Source organism: Suncus etruscus, chromosome 9, assembly GCF_024139225.1.
Source record: "Suncus etruscus isolate mSunEtr1 chromosome 9, mSunEtr1.pri.cur, whole genome shotgun sequence".
Classification (NCBI taxonomy): domain Eukaryota; kingdom Metazoa; phylum Chordata; class Mammalia; order Eulipotyphla; family Soricidae; genus Suncus; species Suncus etruscus.
Window position 1 is genome coordinate 17,620,183 of NC_064856.1, and position 26,704 is coordinate 17,646,886.

General features: G+C 43.7%; 1 protein-coding gene and 1 pseudogene across 2 annotated transcripts; one reads left to right on the forward strand and one right to left on the reverse strand.

The window, feature by feature from the left end:
- Window positions 1–1,814: 1,814 nt before the first annotated feature.
- On the forward strand, window positions 1,815–3,799 carry LOC126017342 (importin subunit alpha-3-like; annotated as a pseudogene).
- A 16,129-nt stretch (window positions 3,800–19,928) lies between these two features.
- PROCR (protein C receptor) lies at window positions 19,929–26,057 on the reverse strand. Of its 2 annotated transcripts, XM_049779353.1 has the most exons (4): window positions 25,814–26,057; window positions 22,052–22,303; window positions 20,659–20,937; window positions 19,929–20,145 (listed from the first exon to the last, which is right to left on the reverse strand). In XM_049779353.1, the coding sequence occupies exons 1-4, from the start codon at window positions 25,890–25,892 to the stop codon at window positions 20,027–20,029; spliced, it is 729 nt and encodes a 242-aa protein (XP_049635310.1). In that variant the 5' UTR covers window positions 25,893–26,057; the 3' UTR covers window positions 19,929–20,026. The 2 variants fall into 2 exon arrangements, with proteins under 2 accessions (XP_049635310.1, XP_049635309.1); XM_049779352.1 differs by lacking the exon at window positions 19,929–20,145 and having other exon boundaries at window positions 20,412–20,937.
- Window positions 26,058–26,704: the final 647 nt, after the last annotated feature.

A 26,704-nucleotide genomic window follows, 5' to 3' on the forward strand; every position in this document is an offset into this window, starting at 1 on the left:
AAATGGAACTTCTAGGATCTTTAGAGTTGTACAAACTCCAGTTGTCAAGAATTAAAAACTGAGACCAGAGAGTGTTTGCCTTGAATATGGTTGACCTGGAGCCCCATATGGTCCTGAATCTCACCAGGAGTGATTCCTGAGCACAGAGTCAAAGAAAACCCTGAAGCCAGAAAGATAGTATAGCAGGTAGGGCACTTGCCTTGCACACAGCCAACTGAGATCAATTTCTGGCATCTCATATGGACACTGGAGCATTTAGTAATTTCTGAGCACTGCCAGGTGTGTCCCCAAAACAAAACAAGCAATAAATAGAAAAGTAAACCCTAAGCATAGCAGGGTATGATTCAAAAACAAAAACAAAAAAAGGGACTAGAGCAATGGAGCAAGCGGTAAGGCTTCTACCTTGCCTGCGCTAGCCTAGGACAGACAGCGATTTGATCCCCTGTCATCCCATATGGTCTTCCAAGCCAGGAGCAATTTCTGGGTGCATAGCCAGGAGTAACCCCTGAGCGTCACTGGATGTGGCCCAAACCCCCCCCCAAGAAAGCCCCCAAATGACAATAATTGAGAATTCTAGGTACTGGAAAGATACTAGGGTGGGTAGGGAACTTGCTTTCCATGTAGTTAACCTGGGTTCAATCCAGAGCACCCTGATTCCCAGAGGATCGCTAAAAGTGACTTCATGAGCACAGAGATAGAAGAAACCCTGAGCACTGCTTGGTATGGTTTAAATAAAACAAACAAATCAAAGAACTGACAAGTGTAGTTATCAGAAGGAGTTATCTGTTCCCTTTTGTCTGAGATCATGAAGCTGTGAATGAATATGCACACGCATAAGCAAAAACAGATATGTCCTTCAGTCCTCACCTGCAGTGAACTTTCTTCTAGAAGGCCTGTTATGCATTTCACTGTTTTTCTGACTCTTCTGTTTTTGGAGGTGGAATGAACTTGCAGAGAATTCCTGCAGGTAATTCCAGTATCTCCCTCCTGCGGTATCTACCTCCTCTCATAGCAGAGGAGGAGGGAAGTGGAGGGGAGGCGGTGGCACCACATTGTTCTCAGAAGGAAAAGTCACAAATTTTGGGGCCGGAGCGGTGGCACAAGCAGTAAGGCATCTGCCTTGCCTGTGCTAGCGTAGGACGAACCGCAGTTCGATCCCCCAGCACCCCATAGATCCCCCAAACCAGGAACGATTTCTTAGTGCATAGCCAGGAGTAACCCCTGAGTGTTACTGGGTGTGCCCCCCACCAAAGGGGGAAAGTCACAATTTTTAGGTCAATTCTTGGGTCAGCTAAGTGAGGACACTTCAGCAAGACAGTATTTTTCTTTTTCTTTTCTTTTTTCTTTTTCTTTTTTTTTTTTTTGAGTCACAACGGCAGCGCTCATGGGTTACTCCTGGCTCTATGCTCAGAAATCACTCCTGGCAGGCTCAGGGGACCATATGGGATGCCGGGATTCGAAGACAGTATTTTTCAGCTTTAGTCTAACTACCGTATCTTCCAGCATATAAGACGACCCCCTAATTTTACAGTTAAAACAGGTTTAGAGCGAGGCTGCCTGCCTTGCCCTCGGCCGGAGCACTTGCCGCCGCCCGGCCCGCGGAAGAGGGTCTGGGCCGGAGCCGGCGGAGGCGAGCCGGAGAGGGTCAGCCCGGCGGGAGGGAGCGAGGACGGGACGGACGAGACGAGGCGGAGCTCGTAGCCGCGAAGGAACGCGGGTGGTGGCGGCGGCGGCCCGATTCCGGGAGTGACTGCGGGGCGGCGAGGTGCGGTGGTTGGGGCGGATCCCGGGCCCGGGCCCGGGTGGGAGGGAGGGAGGGAGTCGCCGGCCCGGCCATGGCGGACAGCGAGAAGCTGGACAACCAGCGGCTCAAGAATTTCAAGAACAAAGGCCGCGACTTGGAGACTATGAGACGACAACGAAATGAAGTTGTAGTTGAATCAAGGAAGAATAAAAGAGATGAACATCTCTTAAAGAGAAGGAACGTACCACATGAAGATATCTGTGAAGACTCTGATATAGATGGTGATTATGGAGTGCAAAATACCTCTCTAGAAGCTATTATTCAAAATGCTTCAAGTGACAACCAAGGAATTCAGTTAGGTGCAGTTCAAGCTGCTAGGAAACTCTTGTCTAGTGACCGAAATTCACCAATTGATGACCTAATAAAATCTGGAATATTGCCTATTTTAGTCCATTGTCTTGAAAGAGATGATAATCCTTCTTTACAGTTTGAAGCTGCCTGGGCTCTGACAAACATTGCGTCTGGGACCTCTGAACAAACACAAGCAGTCGTTCAGTCCAATGCAGTGCCACTTTTCCTGAGACTTCTCCATTCACCCCATCAAAATGTCTGTGAGCAAGCAGTGTGGGCATTGGGAAACATCATAGATGATGGGCCACAGTGTAGAGATTTGTCGTAAGTCTTGGTGTCGTGAAACCTTTACTTTCTTTCATAAGTCCGTCTATTCCTATAACTTTCCTAAGAAATGTCACTTGGGTTATGGTCAACCTATGTCGCCACAAAGACCCACCACCCCCAATGGAAATGATTCAGGAGATTCTTCCAGCTCTTTGTGTTTTAATTCATCATACAGATGTAAATATATTGGTAGACACAGTCTGGGCTTTCTCCTATCTTACGGATGTTGGCAATGAACAGATACAGATGGTAATAGACTCTGGGATCGTCCCTCATTTGGTTCCTCTGCTCAGCCACCAAGAAGTTAAAGCTCTCTGGGCTGTGGGCAACATCGTGACCAGGACTGACGAGCAAACACAAGTCGTCCTGAATTGTGATGCACTTTCACATTTTCCAGAACTCCTGACACATTCCAAAGAGAAAATTAATAAGGAAGCAGTGTGGTTCCTCTCAAACATTATGGCAGGGAATCAGCAGCAAGTCCAGACAGTAATTGATGCCAACCTCATACCAATGATAATACACCTTTTGGATAAGGGGTATTTGGCTTGGGCCATTAGTGGGAGAAAAGATCAAGTGGCTTACCTCATTTAACAAAATGTTATCCCACCTTTTTGCAATTTGCTTAATGTAAAAGATGCACAAGTTGTATAAGTAGTCCTCGATGGTCTAAGTAATATATTAAAAATGGCTGAATATGAGGCAGAAACCATAGCCAATCTCATAGAAGAATGCGGAGGACTGGAGAAAATTGAACAACTTCAAAATTATGAAAACGAAGACATCTACAAATTGGCCTATGAGATCATCGATCAAGTTCTTCTCTTCAGATGATATTGATGAAGACCCTAGCCTTGTTCCGGAGGCAATACGAGGTGGAACATTTGGTTTCAATTCATCTGCCAATGTACCGACGGAAGGATTCCAGTTTTAGAGAGATGTCATGAAAGTCAAGTCTAATGAGGCACTGAGATACATAAATATATATGCGTCTATAGAGAAAGGTTTGATCCATCAAGCTTGGCTCATGGGATCTGCTGCTGCATTAAATCGAGAAAGAAAATGTGAAGATTTCATTTGGAATCATAGAAAATGCCCAAATGAAATCAAGATGGTGAGTGGATGCGAGTGAGAATGAGTGGCAGAATGGAATGAGACTTTACATGAGTGCTTATTTAGATTGTTGGAAGTGAAAAGGGGCTGCGGGTCACAGATCTTCAGTGCTCGAGAAGGAACATTGCCTTGGTCTCTGTCAGTGAGAGGTAGTGCAGTCCTGTCATCTTTAAGCCCAACAAGTTGCAGGAAAGTGAGGCCGGGCCTTGCTCTGAGCAGTGTGTGAGTGGACGATGCTGAGTGAATGTGGCTCCATGATGGAGAACCAGATCCATCTTCCGTGCGTGGGGTTCTTCCCTGGAAAGCTGACTCCTAGCCCTGGAGTGACTGTGGAGCGAGCGTGGGTGTGGTGCTGTGTGTGAATGCATGCGAGCTTGATTTGCCTTCGGGGCTGGTAACAGACCTAGACCTAGAAAATCACCGAATGAGATCGGAGTGTTACTGGACTCTGCCAGGACAGCCCAGACCGGTTCAGCAGCAGACACCGGTTCTCTGCCGCCCGCCCTCCTCCAAGTTCCTTTTGGGGTTTTGTTTTGTTTTTTTCTTTTCTTTTTTTCTTATTTCATTTTAGTTTTTATTTACTTTACCTAGTATGGCTTTTTAGTTGCTTCTCAAATCAGAAAACTTTTCAGGAAGTGTTTCCTGTGCATTTGCACCAGATGAATGTTTGATGCTATGAAAAGCTTTCCATATCATCAAAACTAATTTGTGTAGATTTTTGCATGGAAAAAATCATAAATTTCCCTCAAAATAGACTGTGTTGCAGTATACAAGTTGCCATAATAGTATAAAACAGTTAAAAATGTGCTTTACCAAGCATCCTTTTCATTTTCACAGACAACATAAAACCCGTTGCATGAGATTAATCTACAGCATAGTTCATTTTTAGATTATGTTGAGTCCTGTAAAGAAGAAGAAGAAAAAAAGTTTCAGTTTTGGTAAAATACCGTGCTGTGTTTAAATGTTACTTGTTTTCAAACTTTTTTTTTCTATGAAAATGATATGGAAACTTATAAAATGAAATTTGGTGCATATGTACTGCTGAATAAAAGACCGACGAAGAGGTTTGAGTAGATGTACAAATCAAGTAATGGTTTGAACACCTTTAATAATATGCCTAATCTGTTCAATTGTTTTAGACTCTTTTTACCTTAGATGTAGGCAGCCATGAACAATCTATTTTGAGCCACTTTAAGGAAGAAAACTTTGTATTTTTAAAACTTGCATACAAATTATGCAAGTGGTTTTTATAAATTGGAATAATACTTCAGTTTTGAGGTCATGCACACTAAATTAAATGTGACATGAATTCATTTGTACACAGAAGAACTCTTGATAAGGTGGCTCATTGTAGGAACTCCTGTGCCTTCCCCTTCGAGCACAAATGTTACATGAACAAGTTTGGTATAAGAAACATACCAGGTTAGTCACCATTAGCATCTATATTTACTTTGTGTTGAAAAACCAACTGGTAATTCTGAAACACTGTAGAATGGATAAAAATTATTTTATGATCATAACTCTTTGTTGAACTAGAGTATTTTTGCAGCATTCCTTGTCATCAAAACATGGTGAAAGTTTAAAACTAAAAGCAGCAGAAAACTAGCTTGTACATTTTATCCAAGTAGACTGCAGGCTAGGCTGTCTGGGGAAATACATATTAAAACTGAAAACAAAAAACAAAAAACAAAAAAAACAACCCATAGGTTTAGGCCTATATTTGCTGTATAAGACAGAATGCTCTTGTGCTGCAACTGTATCTTCCACAGTGAGCCAATCACAACAAGCAAAGGTCCAAAGGTTATACTGTAATAGACGTCCTCTCTGACTCTGGCCAATCTGAGCAGGCTTTTGACAGTGTAGATTCAGGTCCAGAACATTGTCTAGTTTGTATGCATAAAAAGCCTGCGTGGATTGGCTGAGTTAGAGAGGCGGTCCGAGCAGCCTTGCAGTGATTGGTGCAGGATCGAGTTGGAAAATTCGTTTTGTGGCAATATCCAGAGGTTTTTTGTTTAGCTGCATATCAAAACGTTTTTCGGGATATACTCAGTATAAGACGGCCCCGATTTTCGGTTGACTTTTTTTTTCGTTTTAAAAGTCGTCTTATATGCCGGAAAATACGGTACCCAGAATAAGGCACCACTTATTTTGTATTTTCTCTTTTTGTGACCCTCAGGTGTTACTCCTGGCTATGTGCTCAGAAATCGCTGCTGGCTTGGGGGGACCAAATGGGATGCTAGAGGATATAACCGCAGTCCTAGGTTAGCCGCAGGCAAGGCAAATGCCCTATCGCTGTGCCTCTGCTCTGGCCCCATGTATTTTCTCGTTTTTGCCCTCTTTTTTGGGGGGATGGGGCTCCCAAACTGTGCTCAGGGAACCTGGGGCCACTCAGGGACACTTGATCCAGCTGTGTGAGCCCAGAGTTCAGTCAGTGGTGCTAGAGTGAGTCTGGCTTCTCTGGCCCAGTTGGTCTGAAGGTCTCTAAGACCATCCCAGAAGTGTGTGTTTGGTGGAAATATGTAGAATATGTAGTAATGGGTATCAATCTTGGGGCCTCTTTTTGACTCAGAGGTGGGCAAGGTGCAACTTTCTTTGGTCATTCCAAATCTGGGGTTCATTCAACACTGACTGCCCTCACCATGCTGCCAATGAAATTTGACCCCAACAAAGTCAAAGTTGTCTATTTGAGATGCACCAGTGGAGAAGTCAGGGCCATGTCCACCTTGGACCCCAAGATTGGGCTGTTGGGTCTGTCTCCAGAAAAGTTGGAGATGACATCAACAAAGCCACAGAAGATTAGAGAGGCTTGAGGATGATGGTCAAGCTAAGCATTCAGAACCAGCAGGCCCACACTGAGGTGGTGCCTTCAGCCTCATTGTTCATCATCAAAGCCTTCAAGGAGCTACCATGACACAGGAAGAAGTAAAAACAAAACATTAAACCCAGAGGCAATATCACTTTTTTGTTTTGTTTTGTTTTGGGGTCACACCCGGCTGTGCTCAGGAGTTACCAATATCACTTTTGATGAGACTGTCAACATCACCCTCCAGATGAGACACCCATTTATAACCAGAGAGCTCTCGGATCATTAAGGACATTCTGGGGATAGCCCAGACTGTGGGCTGCAATGCTGATGGCCTCCGCCCTCAAGACGTCATCAATGACATCAACAGTGGTGCAGTGGAATGCCCAGTGAGTAAAGAACTACAATAAATGCTTCAATAAAGTATTTGCTGAAGGAAAAATAAAAACAAACAAAAACAAAAACCTTGAGGCTTAACAAGTATTAGCCCTTTGAGTTATCTCATTGGTTTTATTTAAAGTTGTTTTACAGTTTATTTTTATTATTTATTCATTGAGTTTTGGACCTTACTTGATAATACTTGAGAGCTACTCCTAGCTCAGTGCTTAGGGTTTGTTCCTAGCTATGATCAGAGGCCATAAGGATCAAACCTGTCTCTCCCATGTGCAAAAGCCTATTTTTATTCATGAGTTATTTGTAAACCATATTTCCCTGCTTCCCTTATTGTTATTGTTTTTGTTTTGTTTGTTTTGGGGTCACATCAGATAGTGCTCAGAGTTTACTCCTGGCTCAGGAATTCCTACACTTGGAAATCACTCCCGGAGGTGCTTGGAGAATCATATGGGATGCTGGGGATGGACCCAGCATTTTGATTTGGCCATTACTTTTGACCACATGCAAAGTAAATGTCCTACCTGTTTTATTAGATCTCTGGCCCTTGTTATTGTTGTGATGACTGAGGGTGGCACACCTGGTAGCAGCTCTTAGTACTTTTGCTTGTGAAGCATGCAGAGATTGCACACACTGCATCACACATCTTGTGGAGATCACACACATTGTGAAGCTGTACATTTTGTGAAAAATTACACATTTTGTGGAATTTGTACACTTATGAACAGCATCATGACTTGATATTTACATACATTGTCACATGATTATCACAATAAGTCTTGCTTGCTAATATTCACTACCACATATAGTTACATAAATTTTATTATGATGATAACAGTAGTCAGTACCATTGTGTCATGTGGGAGGCTATGGAATGCTTGGGATCAAATCTAGGGCCTCATACCTACAAGTATGTGCTCTGCATCTTGTCTACCTCTCAGTGCTTGAGAATTCTTTTTTTTTTTTTGTTTTGTTTTTTTGTTTTTTTGTTTTTGGGCCACACCTGGCGGTGCTCAGGGGTTACTCCTGGCTGTCTGCTCAGAAATAGCTCCTGGCAGGCACAGGGGACCATATGGGACACCGGGATTCGAACCAACCACCTTTGATCCTAGATTGGCTGCTTGCAAGGCAAACACCGCTGTGCTATCTCTCCGGGCCCGAGAATTCTTATGAACTTTCTTTACCTTAACAAACTTCAAAAAGAACATTACTAACTACAGTCACCATATTATATAGAACATCCTTGCCACTTACTTATTTGGTTTTTGGGCCACACCTGATGTTGTTCATGGTTTACACTCCTGGTTGTGCACTTAGGGATCACTGTTTTTTTTTTTTTTTTTTTGGCTTTTGGGTCACACCCAGCAGTGCTCAGGGGTTACTCCTGACTCTACGTTCAGAAATCACTCCTGGGGCCGGGCGGTGGTGCTGGAGGTAAGGTGCCTGCTTTGCCTGCGCTAGCCTAGGACGGACCGCGGTTCGATCCCCTGGCGTCCCATATGGTCCCCCAAGAAGCCAGGAGCAACTTCTGAGCGCATAGCCAGGAGTAACCCCTGAGCGTCACAGGGTGTGGCCCAAAAACCAAAAAAAATAAAAAAAGAAATCACTCCTGGCAGGCTCAGGGGACCATTTGGGATGCCGGGATTCGAACCACCATCCTTCTGCATGCAAGGCAAATGCTCTACCTCCATGCTATCTCTCCTGCCCCAGGGATCACTCTTGACAGTGCTTGGGGGCCAGTTGGGCGGCATATGTGTTGCCAAGGATGGAACCTGGGTTGGTTTCATGCAAGGAAAATGCCTTATATGTTGTTCTCTCTCTCTCTCTCTCTCTCTCTCTCTCTCTCTCTCTCTCTCTCTCTCTCTCTCTCTCTGATCCAGATCTCTTTATTCTAAACTGAAGTTTATACTTTGCTCATCTTCACTCATTTCATCTACCCTCAACACCCAATTTCTGACACCTGCCAATAGCTAAACTATGAGTTTAGTTTCTTTCTTTCTTTTCTTTTTCTTTCTTTCTTTCTTTCTTTCTTTCTTTCTTTCTTTCTTTCTTTCTTTCTTTCTTTCTTTCTTTCTTTCTTTCTTTCTTTCTTTCTTTCTTTCTTTCTTTCTTTCTTTCTTTCTTTCTTTCTTTCTTTCTTTCTTTCTTTCTTCCTTCCTTCCTTCCTTCCTTCCTTCCTTCCTTCCTTCCTTCCTTTCTTTCTTTCTCTCTCTCCCCCTCCCTCCCTCCCTCCCTCCCTCCCTCCCTCCCTCCCTCCCTCCCTCCCTCCCTCCCTCCCTCCCTCCCTCCTTCTTTCTTTCTTTCTTTCTTTCTTTCTTTCTTTCTTTCTTTCTTTCTTTCTTTCTTTCTTTCTTTCTTTCTTTCTTTCTTTCTTTCTTTCTTTCTTTCTTTGTTTGTTGCTTTCTTTCTTTCTTTCTTTCTTTCTTTCTTTCTTTCTTTCTTTCTTTTTTTGATTTTTGGGCCATACCCGGCGGTGCTCAGGGGTTACTCCTGGCTGTCTGCTCAGAAATAGCTCCTGGCAGGCACGGGGGACCATATGGGACAACGGGATTCGAACCAACCATCTTTGGTCCTGGATCAGCTGCTTGCAAGGCAAACTCAGCTGTCCTTTTTTTTTTTTCTTTTTTCTTTTGGTTTTTGGGCAACACCTGGTGACTGTCAGGGGTTACTCCTGGCTATGCACTCAGAAATCGCTCCTGGCTCGGGGGACCATATGAGACGCCAGGGATCAAACCAAGGTTTGTCCTGGATCGACCATGTGCAAGGCAAATGCCTTACCACTGTTTTATCGCTCTGAGTTTAGGGGGAGTGGGTGGTTTTTTTTTCATTATTATTTTGGTTTTTGGGTCATACCCAGCAGCGCTTAGGGGTTACTCCTGGCTCTACACTCAGAAATCACTCCTGGCAGGCTCAGGGGATCAGATGGAATGCCGGGATTTGAACCACCATCCTTTTGCATGCAAGGCAAATGCCCTACCTCCATGCTATCTCTCTGGCCCCCAAGTTTAGTTGTTATTATAAAATCCAATTATCAGTGAGATTTACTATGTTTATACTTGCCAAATAGCACTTAATGCCCTTAGGGATGACCCTGATAGAGAAGACAACCATCCCATCATTTTAATGACCGAATAATATTCCAGTTTTAATATTCCACTTTTAATTTTGTTTGCAATGCCAGAGATTGAGCCTGAAAGGCACATGTTTTATTACTGAGTTATATCTATGACCTTTAAACATTTTCTTTATTAATTTATCTAACTATGACTCTTTGACTACAACAAATAATTCTGTCTTCAGTAGGAGAGTATATATATATCAATTTTAGTAGTTCTGTTTTTAATTTTTTCCCAGGGAAATTATTTTCACATATTATCTTTGCCAACATTTGTCAACTTTAGTTTTTTTGGATAAAAGCCATCCTAATGAGTGTAAGTTGATATCTCACTGTAGTTTGGGTTTGCACTTCTTGCATAAATAGAGATAGAAAACTCCTTTTCACATACCTATTGGCCATTGAGAGGTCTTCTTTGGGAAAATGTTTATTCAGATCCTCCACACATTTTTTGATAGATTTTTGGTGACTAATTTGATTATATAATTTTGATATTTATCTCTTTTTTTCCCATTTTGTTTCTTCACTTCTTTTTTTATAATTATCTTTATTTAAACACCGTGATTACAAATATGATTATAGTTGTATGATTACAGTCATGTAAAGAGCACCCCCCTTCACCAGTGCAACATTCCCACCACCAATTTCCCAGATCTTCCTCCTCCCCACCCCCCCACACCTGTACTCGAGACACTGAAAACTATCATAACAATGTGAATGAATGAGGGAAGTAGAAAGCCTGTCTTTTTTTTTTGGTCACACCCTGCGGTGCTCAGGGGTTACTCCTGGCTGTCTGCTCAGAAATAGCTCCTGGCAGGCACAGGGGACCATATGGGACACTGGGATTCGAACCAACCACCTTTGGTCCTGGATCGGCTGCTTGCAAGGCAAACGCCGCTGTGCTATCTCTTCGGGCCCGATATTTATCTCTTATTGTATATATAGTTTGCAATATTTTTTCTTATTCAGTGGATTACTTTTCATTTGGTTGATGGATTCCTACGTTACATAGAAGATTTTTAGTTTCATTTAGTCCCATTTGTTTATTTTTCTTTTGTTATCTGTCTCATTATTTTCTTGCTAGTTTATCTATTTGTTAATGTATGTGTGTATATATATATTATATATATAATATTATATATATTAATGTTAATATATATTATTAATATATTAGACCCAGGTTCTATCCCCAGCATCCTATATGGTCCCACAATCATAATCAGGAATAATTTCTTTTTTTTTTTTTTTTTTTTTTTTGGTTTTTGGGCCACACCCGGTAACGCTCAGGGGTTACTCCTGGCTATGCGCTCAGAAGTCGCTCCTGGCGAGGGGGACCATATGGGACACCGGGGGATCGAACCGTGGTCCATCCAAGGCTAGCGCAGGCAAGGCAGGCACCTTACCTCTAGCGCCACCGCCCGGCCCAGGAATAATTTCTTAACACAGAACTAGGACCAAGCTCTGAGCACCACCAGATGTGCCCCTCCCAATAATATATGTAATTTAATCTATCAGCATAAACATAAGAGTTTTTTATTTTTATTGATATATTAATTTTAACTTTTCCAATTTATTTACTTTTTGGGATATCATTATTTTTTGTTTATTTTGGTTTTGGGGTCACCTTTTTTTTTTATTTTGGGCCACACCTGGTGGTGCTCAAGAGTTATTCCTGGCTCTCTACTCAGACATAGCTCCTGGCAGGCACGGGGGACCATATGGGATGCCGGGATTCGAACCAACCACCTTAGGTCCGGGGTCAGCTGCTTGCAAGGCAAATGCCACTGTGCTATCTCTTCGGCCCCATTTTGGGGTCAACTTTTGAAGTACTTCTGGATCTGTGCTTGGTGCTTGGAGGAAATATGCAGTGCTAAAAATTCAAACCAGTCTTCTGCAAGCAAAGGATGGTCTTATCTTTTGAGCTATCTCTCCAGCCTGCTTTTAAAATAATAACATTGACTTTCTAGTTGTGCATAGTGCCTCTGGTTTATGAATTGCTTTTATAGACATATCTTATTTCTTGCATCAGCAGTATGAATTAAGGTAGGCCCTGTATTTCTATTCTCATTTTATAGATAAGGAAGCAGCGTCAGTGAGGTAAGGTGATTGTATAGTCACGCTGCTGGAGGATGGAGCTAGTTTGTCATACACATCTAGTTGATAAATACTTCCTTTAGTCAAATGTATTTATTGAATTTCACAACAGAATTTAGCATGACAAGCAAAATGCCCTTGAAATGCCTAGAATGTTGATTGATTTCAATGCTATTGAGCCTTTCCTTTGTGCTAGTTCTCAACCTGGTGATGTGGTTTTCACTTTTTGGAATGTTCATACTCCAAACAGGATGCAGAAATAAAAAGTGTAATAAAAAGTGATGATATGGGGCCAGAACGGTGGCGCTAGAGGTAAGGTGTGTCTGCCTTGCAAGTGCTAGCCTAGGAGGAACCTTGATTTGATCCCTCGGCGTCCCATATGGTTCCCCCCAAGCCAGAAGCGATTTCTGAGCACATAGCTAGGAGTAACCCCTGAGTGTCAACGAATGTGGCCCAAAACCAAACCAAAACCAAAACAAACAAACAAGTGATGATGTATGGTTTGTTTGAGAAAGGAAAATGGTCTTGAGGGGGGCCTGAGAGGTGGTGCTAGAGGAAAGGTGTCTGCCTTGTAAGCGCTAGCCAAGGAAGGACTGCGATTCGATCCCCCGACGTCCCATATGGTCCTCCCAAGCCAGGGGCAATTTCTGAGCGCTTAGCCAGGAGTAACCCCTGAGCATCAAACAGGTGTGGCCCAAAAAACAAAACAAAAAAAAAAAAAAAAGAAAAGAAAAAAGAAAATGGTCTGGAGGGACTAGAAGGTATATTTGAAGAGGGAAAAGGTACCATACATAGATCCTACTTTCTTCAACTGTGGGTTTAAGATTATGAAATTGTATAACAGAATGTAGGGACTGAGAAACATCTTAAAATTTTGCTTTAAAGGGCTGGAACGATAGCACAGTGGTAAGGCATTTGCCTTGCATGTGTCTAGTACAGGACAGAGCCTGTTTCAAATCCCGGCATCCCATATGGTCCCCTGAGCCTGTTAGGAATGACTTCTGAGTGCAGAGCCAGGAGTAACCCCTGAGCACCACCGGGTGTGATTGAAAAAACAAAAAATATTTTTTGCTTTAAAATAATTTTCTTGGGCCCGGAGAGATAGCACAGTGGCGTTTGCCTTGCAAGCAGCCGATCCAGGACCAAAGGTGGTTGGTTCGAATCCAGGTGTCCCATATGGTCCCCCGTGCTGCCAGGAGCTATTTCTGAGCAGACAGCCAGGAGTAACCCCTGAGCAACGCCGGGTGTGGCCCAAAAAAACAAACAAACAAAAAACAAACAAACAAACAAAAAATAATAATTTTCTTGGTGCTGGGAGTATAGTAGTTAGAATACATGACTTACATGCAGAGGAGCTGGGCTTAATTTCTGGCACCACTTAAACCCCTTAGCACTGGGCCTGTAACCTGGAGGCCTCAGAACTGAACTGCCAATCTGGCTGAGACTTGCCAAGTGGGGCTCCAGGCCCTCTTGAGCACCCTTTGGGAGATATATCCACCCAGATTTTCCTACAATTTATTATCAATAAAGTTTGTGGATTTTTATTTTGAAGGTGCACACTCTGTTGTGCTCAGGGCTTACTCCTGGTTCTGCACTCAAGGATGATTCCTGGCAGACTTGAGGACTCATAAAGGGTGCTGAGGATCAAACCCAGGTCAGTTTCGTGCAAGACAATGGTTTATTCACTGTTCTTTGTCTTCAATATGGAAAGTTTGATTTGATTTGACTTATTTTAGAAAGCTGTAAGTGGGAAATGTTTAAGAAGTACAGCTCTAGACTTAGTCATGTCTCCTCCTGTGTCCATCAAATGTAGCAGAATAATTGAGGGTAGGGCTTTTATTTTTCCAGTGATAGAGATCAAACCCAGGGCCTCATATACAAGCCAAAGTAAGTGCTGTACTGCTAAACCGCATTCCCAGTTTATACTTTCTAGTATATATAGACACTGGAAGAAGTAAATATTCCAAAGTTGTAGAAAGAGTGTTCTGATGGCCCTGCCAAATCCTTGGTTTACTCTTCTTACTAAATTTCTTTGTTTGTTTGTTCGTTTTGGTTTTTGGGTCACACCTGGCAGCACTCAGGGGTTACTCCTGGCTCTACGCTCAGAAATCACTCCTGGCAGGCTCAGGGGACCATATGGGATGCCGGGGTTTGAATCACCGTTCTGCATGCAAACTCCTTACCTCCTGGCCCACTAAGTACATTTCTTTTTTTTTTTTTTTCTTTTCCTTTTTCTTTTAAAAGGACTGGAAAGCACCCTCGGGACTCGAACCACCAGAGGTGATGGTTTTCAAAGCAAAGCTTTTCGACAGCGAAGTAACCGCTGAGCTAAGGCCAGTCCCTAAGTACATTTCTTAATCTAAAATAAGAATTCCATCTGAAATGGGAATATATACCTCAGGGAGATTAAAATAATAAATGCATGTTAGAAATGCAAAAAACAAAACAAAACAAAAAACCCTCTACTTATGGCCATTGTCAATTGTTAGGGTCCGTGCTGGCCCACCACTCAATTAGAGACCACGACAACTCCAAGAATGCAATTAGCAAGGGCAGGTTTATTGACTGACTAGCCAGGGCTGCGGTCATGTCAAGAGAAAGAGGACCGGGCCGGAGAGATAGCATGGAGGTAAGGTGTTTGCCTTTCATGCAAAAGGTCATTGGTTCAAATCCCGGCGTCCCATATGGTCCCCCGTGCCTGCCAGGGACTATTTCTGAGCAGATAGGCAGGAGTAACCCCTGAGCACTGACGGGTGTGGCCCAAAAACAAAACACAAACAAAAAAAAAAAAAAAGAGAAAGAGGACCAGAGCCCCGAACAGCAAAGCAAGAGGGTTTTTATAGGGTTTGGGCTGTAGGGGCAAGGCAATGTCCAATCAAGAGTTTCTTCTTCCAAATACGGCTCAGGGTTCTGGGAGGGTTTCCAAGGGGATTTTGAGTTTGTTTCTAGCGTTGTTAGGGTTTGGGGTATAGGGTAGGGGGGAGGCAATGTCCAATCAAGAGTTCAATTTAGCTTCCTTCTCCAGGGTTCCCGGGGTGTTTCCAAAAGGATTCTTGTGTAACTTTGTTACCACGTTGCTAACGAGAGGTGCTCATTTGTCCAAAGGTTTGAATAATTGGTTTGATTGTCTTTTGTCATTCTCGCACCCGTGCCAGGAACATTCTGTTGGCACATCACACACCTTATGATAGAGTGGGTTTGGACAAATATCCGAACTTTAGCAAGCGTTTAACTTGAACTGGATTTAGCATTACAAGTTAAGTATTACAAGCATTACAATGAAGTTATTGCTAGGCCTTAGTTACCATATTTTAAACATGCTTTTCCTAACTCTATTCTTTTACATATATAAATTCTATTATTGCTATGCTGTAATCAATATATGACAGCTGTAATAATAAACCACAACAGAACAGTTTTATTTGTATGCTTTTCCAGTTCTTGACATATCCTGTATTACTTATTTGTGCTTTGGTTGGTTGGTTGGTATTTTGGTTAGGGGTCCACACATGGCCACATATTTTGGTGCTCCTGCTCATTCCAGACTGTTCTTGGGGGGCCATGTGATGCCAGCTGCCCAATCCTGTTTGCATCTCATGCTCACTGGACCTTTGAGCTATCTCCCTTGCCCACTTGTATCTGTTTTATCTTCCCAAGTAAATAATGGCCTCCCCATTAAGAAAGAATCTTGTTTGTAATCATTTTATATCTTCCAAACTAGATGACATTCAATTTTGTTTATGGAAGCCACTGACAATGTTTGCTGTATGAATAAACAAGTGAGGATCAGAGATAGAATGTTTAGGGGGTTTACTTTTGGTTTTTGGTTTCCCTTGCATCTGCAACTTTTTCTCTCTGAATCTCTGCAAACCTTGGAAACTAGTTTGCATTATACACAAGGGAAATCAAAGATACCTAGTTTTTTTTATTTATTTTTCTCCACTTGGAGCTAAGGCAAAGACTATAAAACCTATGTTTGGTCATTTGAATGCTGCCACCAGATTTTTGAATTTTGAGTGAGTCATATTAGGGTTAAAATAGAATTCACTGAAGATGGCAAAAGTGATGGAAGTCGTGTAAATGCCCTACTGTACTATGTCTTTATTTTTCAGGGATTACTCCCGGCTTGGTGTTGAGGGTTGCTTCTGGCTGTGCTTGGGGGCACATGTGGTGCAGGGACACAACTTAGATCTCCTGCATGAAAAGTTGCACTCCAATCCCTCCCCTCAAGCTATCACTTTGGCCCAGAAAAATTTGTTTTTATTGTACATCATTTAGAATCTTGACATACCTCTGGGGTGAAAGTTCGTAGAGGAGTAAAGTTTATTTTAATCTTTGTAAACCTCTGTGCTGCTACAGTTGCCATATTTATTTTATTATTTAAAATATGTTTTTACAGCCAGAGGAAAAAATTCAATAAGCTGGAAAGTAAAGTTTGCTTGCAGGAGGTCTGGGTTTGATTTCTATCACTGCATGTGGCCCTCGTTGACACCACTGGGAGTGTCCCTTGAGCACTGAGCACTGAACTAGAAGTAGCCCCTGAACTCTGCTCTGTGTGACTCAAAAAAGCCTTTTGGGGGTTTATAGTTGGCAGTACTGAGGCCTTACTGAGGCACTGTATTCAGAGATTACTCTTGGTGGGGTCCGCAGACTATATGTGGCGTTGGGATCAAACCCTGGTCAATTGCATGTGAGACGACTATTCCCCCTCAACTATCTCTGATTCCAAAATGCTTTTTAAGACACAGTTAAGTGAAGAGAATTGGTTAAAAAAATTTCCAAATAAGGCTGGAGTTGGACTGTACCAGACTTTAAATATCATTTTGAGGTATCTGAATTGAGAACAACAAATACAAGCAATTCAAAAAATAGAACAAAACACGGGGCCGGTGAGATGGCACTAGAGGTAAGGTGTCTGCCTTGCAAGCGCTAGCCAAGGAAGGACCTCGGTTCGATCCCCCGGTGTCCCATATGGTCCCCCAAAGCCAGGGGCAACTTCTGAGCCCTTAGCCAGGAGTAACCCCTGAGCATCAAATGGGTGTGGCTGAAAAACCAAAAAAAAAAAAAAAGAAAGAAAGAAAAGAAAAAAAAAGAACAAAACACAAGAAGATGAGGGTTTTTTTGTTTTGTTTTGTTTTGTTTTGTCAAATAGAGGACACAGCAGAAGTGGGAGAAATGAGAGACCAAGAAAACAATTAGGAGGTGATGATTACAATGGTACAGACAAAAGATTGAGACAATGACTCGATATCTGAAACAGTGGGAGTTCATCACAGTTGGTTTTTCTGAAAGCAGAAGCTGAGAGAGAGTGAAAGCGATTTCCTTAGGATGAACAGAAGCAGAACCCAGACTGCAGTACTACTCCTGCAGTGTCCCAGATAAGCTGACAGGAAAGTGTGGAGAGAAACTGAGGTCAGAATGGCTCACCCTTAGTTTTCCTGCTTTGCTTGTCTCCAATTCCTAAATGAGGAGAACCTTGGAATGGGCAGGACTCTAAGCAGGACTGTTTTTATTTGTTTGCTTGCATTTTGCAGGCACTTAGATACTCTAGGAATTGAAGCTGCTACAGATGATCTGGGTGCCACCCTCCCTGTGTGGGAAAACAAGTTTCCTTGGAAGGCAGAAGGGTGGTATGTCTCGGTGTCTAGCTCAGCCTCCCACAGAGAAAGGTGAAGAATGATGATACTATAAACAAAAACAATGGGGTGGCATTTCCCAGAGAGATGAACAAGGAGTAAAGAAAGGTTAACACACACTGATGGGCCTTGGTGATAACCTTTTTAGCGGACAGTAAACAACTAATGAGAGAACAGGTTTGGACGAGATATAAGGAATTTAATTTTGGACATGCTTTTTAAATGCCTGCAAAATACTCAGGTTACAGTTGATTTGTAAGAATCAAAATGAGAGAGGGCAAACGAGAGAGAGAGAGAGAGAGAGAGAGAGAGAGAGTGAGTGAGAGAGAGAGAGAAAGAGAAGAGAGAGAGAGAAGAGAGAGAGAAAGAGAAGAGAGAGAGAGAAGAGAGAGAGAAAGAGAAGAGAAAGAGAGAGGGGTGAGAGAGAGAGAGAGAGAGAGAGAGAGAGAGAGAACAGTGTTTGCCTTAGAAGCAGGCTAGGATGGGGGTGAGAAACAGGAGGGAAATGCTAAATTGGTGACAGGAAATGAACACTGGTGAAGATGTTGGAACATTGTATGACTGAAACTCAACTATCAACAACTCTATCTCATGGTGACTTAATAAAGATTAATAATAATAATAATAACAACAACAACAACAAGAATCAATGCAAGGGAGCTGGAAAGAGAGCATAGTAGTTAAAAGTGTTGACTGATCTGTTTGATCCACAGAATTGGTTCTCTGAGCACCTCTAAGATTGACTTGATTCCTAAGCACAGAACTAGGAATAAGCCATGAGTATAGCAGGCTATGGCACAAAATACAACAAATCAATGAAAATGGGCATGTAAATGTGAAAGTGGTAAATGCTTTATGTATCAATACATATTCTATTATTAATTAATATATTATTAATTATTAATTAATTTTGTTTTTAGACCCCGTTTAGCAGTGCTTAAATCAGGGGCTACACCTGGTTCAACTCCTGGCAGTGTTCAGGGACCATCGACTGTGCTGGAGATTGATCTAGGGTCAGTCTTATACAAGTCAAGCACCTTACCTCTAGATTTGGCTCACCTGTCCTATATTGTTATTTAATATTTATAATTTTATGAGGTAGGCAACTTTATTATACATTTTTATATATTTGATTATATCATTGACATATTAAGAAACTGAAACTTGAAGAAATTAAATGAAGTTCAAAGAAATCAGACACGAGTGTGTGTCTGACAACAGGGCAAATAATTATAAAGAAGAAATTATATTGCATCTCCATGGAAACAGCCACAGAAAGATGCTATTTGAAGACATTGAAGTGAGCAAGTCACCCAGAAAAGGGAACCAAAGGAGCACCCCAAAATGGAATTCAAAGGAAGTCAACATTTCAAGATGAACTAAGTAAAATAGATTGAACAAAGAAATTATCTTGAGAGGTCAGTTTCTATAAATTAGAAGTATGAAATCTCAGATATAAGGGTTAACTAAGTCTGTACTCTCATATGAAAGAGTTAATTATCTGAAAGGCTGCTGGAGAGATCATTTGGAGAGTAGAACACATGCGTTGCATACAGAAGGTCCAGGTTCTATCACTGGCATGGTACTCTGAGTACTCCTAGGAACAACTAACCACTAGGTTCCAGGAATAATCCTTGAGCACTACTAGGTATGGCCCCCAAAGTATAAAATAAACAAATGAGAGAGAGAGAGAGAGAGAGAGAGAGAGAGAGAGAGAGAGAGTTCTGGCGTACCAAGTCAAATGCTACAGATACCATAAAGACTGAAGGCCTCATAATTAGAGGTCTCTAGTGATCATAGAGCAGTTTATAGAGAAGTCAGAGTGTAGAGGGTGGAAGTGTGAGCTGACATGAGGAAGGGGAAACAAACACAGGCTGCCTTCCTGGAAGTTTTTACAAAGTAGAGGAAATCATAATGCTTTACCATCAAAACGCAAAGAATTTATTAGTATTATTAATGAGTTGGATAATTGTTAACTCCTTGCTACACATTGCTTGAATTATACACTCCCACCATTTGTCTGACTGTTCTTTCTACCTCCATTAGACCAGGATCTTTTCCCACGGCTGATTTACCTGCCAACACTGAGTGTGGTTTCTCTTGGGTGTGAATAGTTTGTTTTATTTATTTGTATTTTCTAAAACCCTCAGGTGATTCTATCTATGGTTGGAGGATGGGCACAGACCTCACCCCAATTTTATTCTCTTGCAACATAGATTAGTGTTCCTTTCTCAGACCCATTCTGCAAAGCAGTTCTGATCTCTTAGTGAGTCCTCTGTCTCCCTAACTTCTTTGCTTCCCCTCCCCCAAACTCTGAGGCAGATCTGGGAGAAGCTGCGGCTCCAAGGCTGTCCCCACAGGGGACTGTGGTTCTGCTGTGAGCTGAGATCCTCCCCTGTCAGCCCCCCTCAGTTTTTTTTTTCAGCCCTTTTGCAGAGGGAGCTGGAGAGTCCCTAACACCGCCGCCGTCCACCTGTGCACAGGAAGATGCCCACAGCCACACCAGCAACGATGAAACAGCCCATCAGGAGGCCCAAGACCAGTGAAGTATACGAGCGACTTTTTTGTTTACCTGTTGAAAATGAAGAATTACTTTTATTTTAATACTACTTTCATTTACTCTCCTCTCTACCCATCTGTTCTGCCTGAAGATATTTTTTTTTAACTTTGTCAATGGAAAATCATGCTTTAAGGGAGAAAAAAGCGACAAGAACACAACCAAACAAAGTTAATTAAGACTATTTTGTGAAAAAAACAAGCCCACCTTTGAATAAATAAATGGACTTAGCCTTAAAATATTGGTAAAAGTTCAGTGTTATTGTTGTTAAAAGACTTTGATTAAATTACTATTAAACATTTAAAAAAAAAGAAAAATACAGAGTTAGTTTGAAGAATCAATATCTTTTTGGCTTGGATGTCTACCACACATCTCCCTGGGATTTCTGTCCTCATAAAACACGCAGAGTGGCTGAAGCATCAAGTAATTTAACTGGGTGTGCTGGTCTCAAAGTCCCAGCCCTGGACCTCCTGCTGCTGGAGGTATAGCCCCCATTCTGCCCCTTTCCTGGCCTCAAGCCATTCCTACCTTTCTTGTCTTTCATGCCGCTGTGTTCCTGCACATACTGTACACACGTGTCTTGCAGGAACTCCTGCAGTTCAAACCGAGTCCGGTTGTACGCGTTGAGCTGCTGTAGTGTGTAGGTGGCCACTCTGGAGTGAGTGTGGGGTGCTGCCACCCACAGGGCTGTTTCTGGCTGGAAACTCACGAAGGCGCTCCCGTTCACGGTCACTTCGAAGAAGGTACTGGCTTTGGTGTCCTCTGAGGGTAGCTCACAGCCCAGGAAGCAGCGAACAGTCACAGGAACTGTGGGCAGGAATTCGAGGTCGGTTCATGTGCAAAAGGGTGTGTGTGTGTGTCTGTGGGAAGGGCAGTGGGTTAGACATTGGACAGTGGGGCTCTGTCCAATGAGGAGAGACCAGGGACTTGGAAAAAGTGGGCGTGGGGGTGGTGAGTTGGAGACTATTAGATAAAAGACTTGAGAAGGTTGAGGGAAGAAATTGAGAGGTTTGAATTTCTTTCTGTATTAATTTTGTTATTGTCGGGTTTTTTTTGGTCGTTGTTTTGTTTTTGTTTTGGGGCCACCCCTGGCTGTATGTAGGGCTTACTCCTGGCTCTGTGCTCAGGGATCACTCCTGGTGGAATTTGGGGACCATATAGGGTGCTGGGGTTGAAACTATGCAAGGTAAGCGCCTTACCCGCTGTACTATATCTGCAGCCCCTAGTTTGGTTTTTGAATCTGACCCAGTGATGCTCAGATACTATTCCTGGCTCTGTGCTTATGGATTGCTCCCAGCAGTACTTAGGAGAGCACACAGGGCCAAGGATTGAACTGGGCCTCCTCCATGCAAAACATCATTCGGCCTATTGAACCACCCCTATGAGAGAAAGGATTTGGATGTGTGTGAGAGGAGAGGGGAGTGTGAAGTGAGGCAGACAGCTGCTGTGGTTGGAGGCTGGGGGTAAAGCCCTTGGGTGGGTGTAAAGGAAGAAGGGAATCTAAGAAGGAGTCAGAGGACAATTAGGAGAGAGATTGGAAATCTTCAATGAAGTTTTGGGGTCAGGGTAGCTTTGGCATGGCAACTTCAATCAAGGTCGACCTCAAGACCACGTTGGGAAAGACCTACCCACTTCTTGCACAGGGTCCACTCCAGACCATGCCAGCTAGGACATCCACTCTCTCCAGCAATCAGCACTTATTGGTCAGAGTCTAATAGCCCCAGTCACTGGGGTCCTCAGGGCCAGCAGGCCACACAGTCCTGGTTCACAGTGGATGTCCGTCTACAGACCCCTCCTCAATCCTCCTTTCCCTAGGCTCCATCCCATTTTCCCTAAGCCCCGGCTTCCCAGAGGCAAGCCAGGTCTACAGTCCATGCCCACACCTGTCCTGTCCAAAACCTTCTTCTTTATCCACACTCACAGGCCACATGTCGCTCCTGGTGCACCAGCCTCACGAGGCTGTAGAACTGCTGGATGTAGAGTCGAAGGCTTTCCTCCATAATCGCCCAGCTCTCTGGGTCCTGCAGGGGCTGCAGCTGGACAAAGGTGACATTGGTGCCCCGGCCCTCCAGCTTGTGTGTGGGATGCCCCATGAGCGACGCGTTGCCGTGATGCCATACTTGATTGGGGTTGCGGAAGTAGGAGATCTGGAGCATGTGGAGGCTCTGTGGGCCTGGGGGCAGAGGTCAATGCGTTGGGGCCTAGGCCAGCGTTGGAGGGATCAGCGTGGAGCTTAGATAATAATCCCCTACCTAGAGGCAGGCCGCCCACCTTTTTATAAGCTATAAAATTCCCTCCCACACACCTTCCCATTGGACACCCCTGTAACTGTGCCAGGAGGACAGAACAGAAATTATTAGCTTTAGTTTTACAGACGAGGAAACTGAGGCCAGAAGGGCAACAGCCACTTACCCCAGGTTATCCCTGTCGGGGAAGGAACCACTCTGGTCTCCTCTCTTCCCTTCCTCTCAGGTTTCTGTTTGACCTGCACATCTTAACCCACACAACAATCCTAACTCCATCTCTTGTGCGTGGCTTCTTCTGCCACACACACACACCCTCAGTTCTCTATGCCATTTTCTAAACTAGGGATTTAACTTCCTTCCTCTCCCCCTACTCTGGTATTTCTGTTTCATTTGTTCTAACCTGACCTCCTCCTGACCAAGAATGAGATTCTACAATGAGGCATCTCCTGACAACACTACTAATGATAACAGCTGTCCTCATTACTTTGTGCCATCCTTTGGCAGCCTTAGGCATTAACCACTATGATTAACCCACTATACATGGGAAATAGCCTACAATGGTATAGCAGTGGAGGTTTGATTGAAGAGAGTCCAAGTCCCTCAGTTTTTTAGGGGTAGGAAGGTGGCCACATTATGAAGCCAATTCACTGAGATTCAGAAAACCCTATGGTTCTCGGGGGTCAAATCTACAAGCACCTCCAGCTCCATATCCATCACTTTGGTGGGAGGAGGAGTTAGACCAATGATAGTTCTCCTGGAGCTATTCCTAGCTTGGTGCCAGGGATCGAACCATTGATAGGCCACATGGAAGACAAGTGCCTTAACCACTGTACTACTTCTCTGGGCCCCAAGCCCATCACTTTTAGCTGCTCAGTTCTTATGCCTCATATTAGGATCTCTGCATAATCAAATCCAGAATTGTGAGAGCCCAGACTCTACCTGCCTTCCTCCCACTCTTTCCTATACTTCCATGTAGCAAAGTACTAGGAGTTCCTTGTGCTGCTCTGACTGCCATATGAAAGTTTGTTCTCTGCCTCCTGGAAGATGGAAGGTTCTCCCCTCACTCCTCCCAGACTCAGTCTGTTTGGACAATCCCAGCTTCTTCTTTGTGTTGGTCTCCACACACCCAGGCTGCTCTGGGCTCCTCTAGACTTTACCACTAATTCTAGTTAGTTCTGTCGCTGTCTCCACCTGGCTGACTTGGCCTGGAGTTAGTATTGAAACCCATCTGAAGACAGATCAGTCTGGGCTGTACATTGGTGTGTCTGATCTGCATCTGCCTTTGGGAAGTTGTGTTCTGTGTTTGCAGGTGTGTGAAGGTCTGTCTGTGTGGGTAAGCCTGAATGGGGTGCTTAGCTATGCTACACCCCATCTCTGCTGTGAAATGAGAGGCAGGGGCAGCACATACAGTCACCTATTGAGCACTCCCTGCATTCATGTCATTATTTGAGTCCCCCCTGCATGGGAAGGAGACTAGTGGGAGAAGAAAGGGCAGGACTGTACTTAGAATGCAGGGCATTCAGAAGAATGGGCATTCTCCATTCACCCCTTGATCTACAGAAGACATTTACAAAACATCCAAGGTTGTATATAACATCACCTGGTGGCATTCCTGTACCAGGGAAGACCCTACAGCTGCTCTGACATCTATCTACTCAAAAGAAACACCCCTTAACACTGAGAAGACAACAAGAACAATGACCTGCTTACTGGACAGGGCTTGCTGTATTGCCCCTTAATTGTGAGGTTTGTCTATAACATCACCTGGAAGCAATCCTCTACCACGGAAGACCCTACCACTGCTCAGACATCGTCCCGCTCAAAAGAGACTTCCCTTAACACTGAGAAGACTTAACAACAACAACCTGCTTACAGGAAAGGGCTTCCTGCATTGCCCCTTTCATGGTGAGGTGAAACGAGAAGACACTCCACATCATGACTTCAATGTAGGACATGCAGATTCCAGAATCTTTAATACAGAAACATGATACCAACAACAGAGACTGTGTGAAAAGTGTGTTGGCACTACGGACCAGACGATAACTTGCCTGAGGCCTAGAGCTGGTCTTATGCCAGGAAACTTCAGGGGTAGGATCTCTTTGTATTTAGGCCAAGGTTATTCCTTTCCATGCCTCTCATATTTTTGTGGGCCTATGCAAACAACAATTGCCACTCTAACAACGTTTTTACTGTGCTCCTTTGACTCTAATCCTTAAAACGCACCCACTTAAAATTTGAGGTTAACTTAAGCTAATATTCATGTACATGGAAATGTAAAAAATACTATGCCTCTAATGTTAAAGGAGTTACGTAAGTTTGATGGCTTTAGATTGCCTTGTGTGCTGTTAAGAAATATTATAATGTGCTACAATCTGGGGACTCGAGGGACAAAATAATCGCACATGGATTCTGTTTTATTTTATCTTAACGTTCTTTGGCTGAAAGTTCAAAGTTAAGATATCAGCAAGGGGACTTCTTCTGAGAATTATGTTATGGGTGATTGTCCTTCCACTGTAACTTTACCTTGTCCTCTTTCCTTGCATCTGTTGTTCTCATAATTCAAAATAAAAAAATTAAAAAAAAAAGAATGCAGGGCAAACACTTCCCTTTTCTCCATCTAAGGAGCCACATGAAGCAGCTTCTGCCCCTTACACACACACACACACACACACACACACACACACACACACACACACTCACACACACACACACACACACACACACACACACACACTTATCAACCTCTTCTAGTCCCTTGGAGTTTTCCCATAGACCTTGCTTCTCAGGCCCAGTAGTAGCCCCCATTTTCTGGTCCCTTTTCTTCACTCACTCCTGCCTCACACCTCTCATTCTGAGTCCTAGTCTTTTCCTCACAGCTTTTCCAGGGCTTTTCTGTGTTCCTTCCACCTCTCTTCTCACCTCTGAGTTTCTTTCTTTCTTTTTTTTTTGTTTTTTGTTTTTTTTGTTTTTTGTTTGGCCCACACTCGTTTGATGCTCAGGGGTTACTCCTGGCTAAGCACTCAGAAATTGCCCCTGGCTTGGGGGACCATATGGGACACCGGGTAAGGCAGACACCTTACCTCTAGCACCACCTCTTTGGCCCCTCTGAGTTTCTTACATCTTCCCTGAATTCACCCAAGCTCACCACCATCCCCATCACCTCTCTTCAGACCCCCCATGTCCCGGTTCCTCTGCCCAAGGCTAATTACCTCACCCTTTCTATCTTCTTCTTTCCCAGCCTCAGCCTCTGTCACTGCTCTCTTCCCATTGGCCCAATGGTGACCTCCTCATCTTAACTTGGGACACCCCAGCACTGGTCAGTGCCTGTTCAATGCCCCCACCCCCTTAAGGGGAGCTCTCAGGCTGCCAGTGGCATGAACTCTCCTTCTTTGGGTTTTGCATAGGAACCCTCCCGGACCAGAGCATGCCCAACTCACCCTCTGAGGCTTCGTGGCTGCAAAGAACCCAGCCAGGCAGGAGAAGTAGAGGCAGCAGAGGCAGCAGCGCTGTCAACATCCTGGGGCTGACGTTCTGAACCCCACCTGGATCTGGCAGTCCGGGGACTCTGGTTGCAGCCTAGTGGAGGAGAAGTGAGGGCTGCTTGGGGAGGAGGGAGATCTGAGGAGCTGGATGGTGGCCAGTGGGATAGGAGGAGAGAGAGGCTGGCAGGCTTATAAAGTGATATTCCTCCTCCTTCCCCCGTCTCATTTCCTACTCTGAGGCCGGCCCTCACTTACCCTCCCCCTGCCCCGCCCCGCCGCTGCCAGCACCCTCCTGCCCTGACCTGCCTTTTCCCTTTTCCTTGGGCTGCTTCCCTAGGAGCGGAAAGGGGGGAGAAGGGCAGGCAGAGTCCTGCCCCCGCTGAGTCAGGGGGTGGGGCATCTGCTTCCAACTTCCAGCGCCCTGGAAAGATCCAGACGTTTCTAATGGGGAAACTGAGGACCAAACAATTGCAAGAACTTTCCAAAGTTCGTTTCTTACAGTGGAACAGATCAGGGCTGGGAATTCTGGCATGATTTAGTCGCATTATGTCAGAAATATAAGTGTACAGCAGTAGAGTAATTGCCCAGTCAGGAGTGTCACACACAGAAGCAGGACAAAGTGAGAATAAGCAGCCCAAGACATTGCTTGTCATACGAAAGAATTATGAACTCTAAATCTTGCTAGAGGACTGCTTAATGAAAACAATATTTTTCCATGTGTGGGACCCTAGTTTTGATCTCCAGAGCCTAGAAAAAAAATATTTTTTTCCAGCATCAAGTCACAATTTATTAGTGGGCAATAAATACAATTTGGTAGGTTATGACTATTTATTTATTTATTTTTAC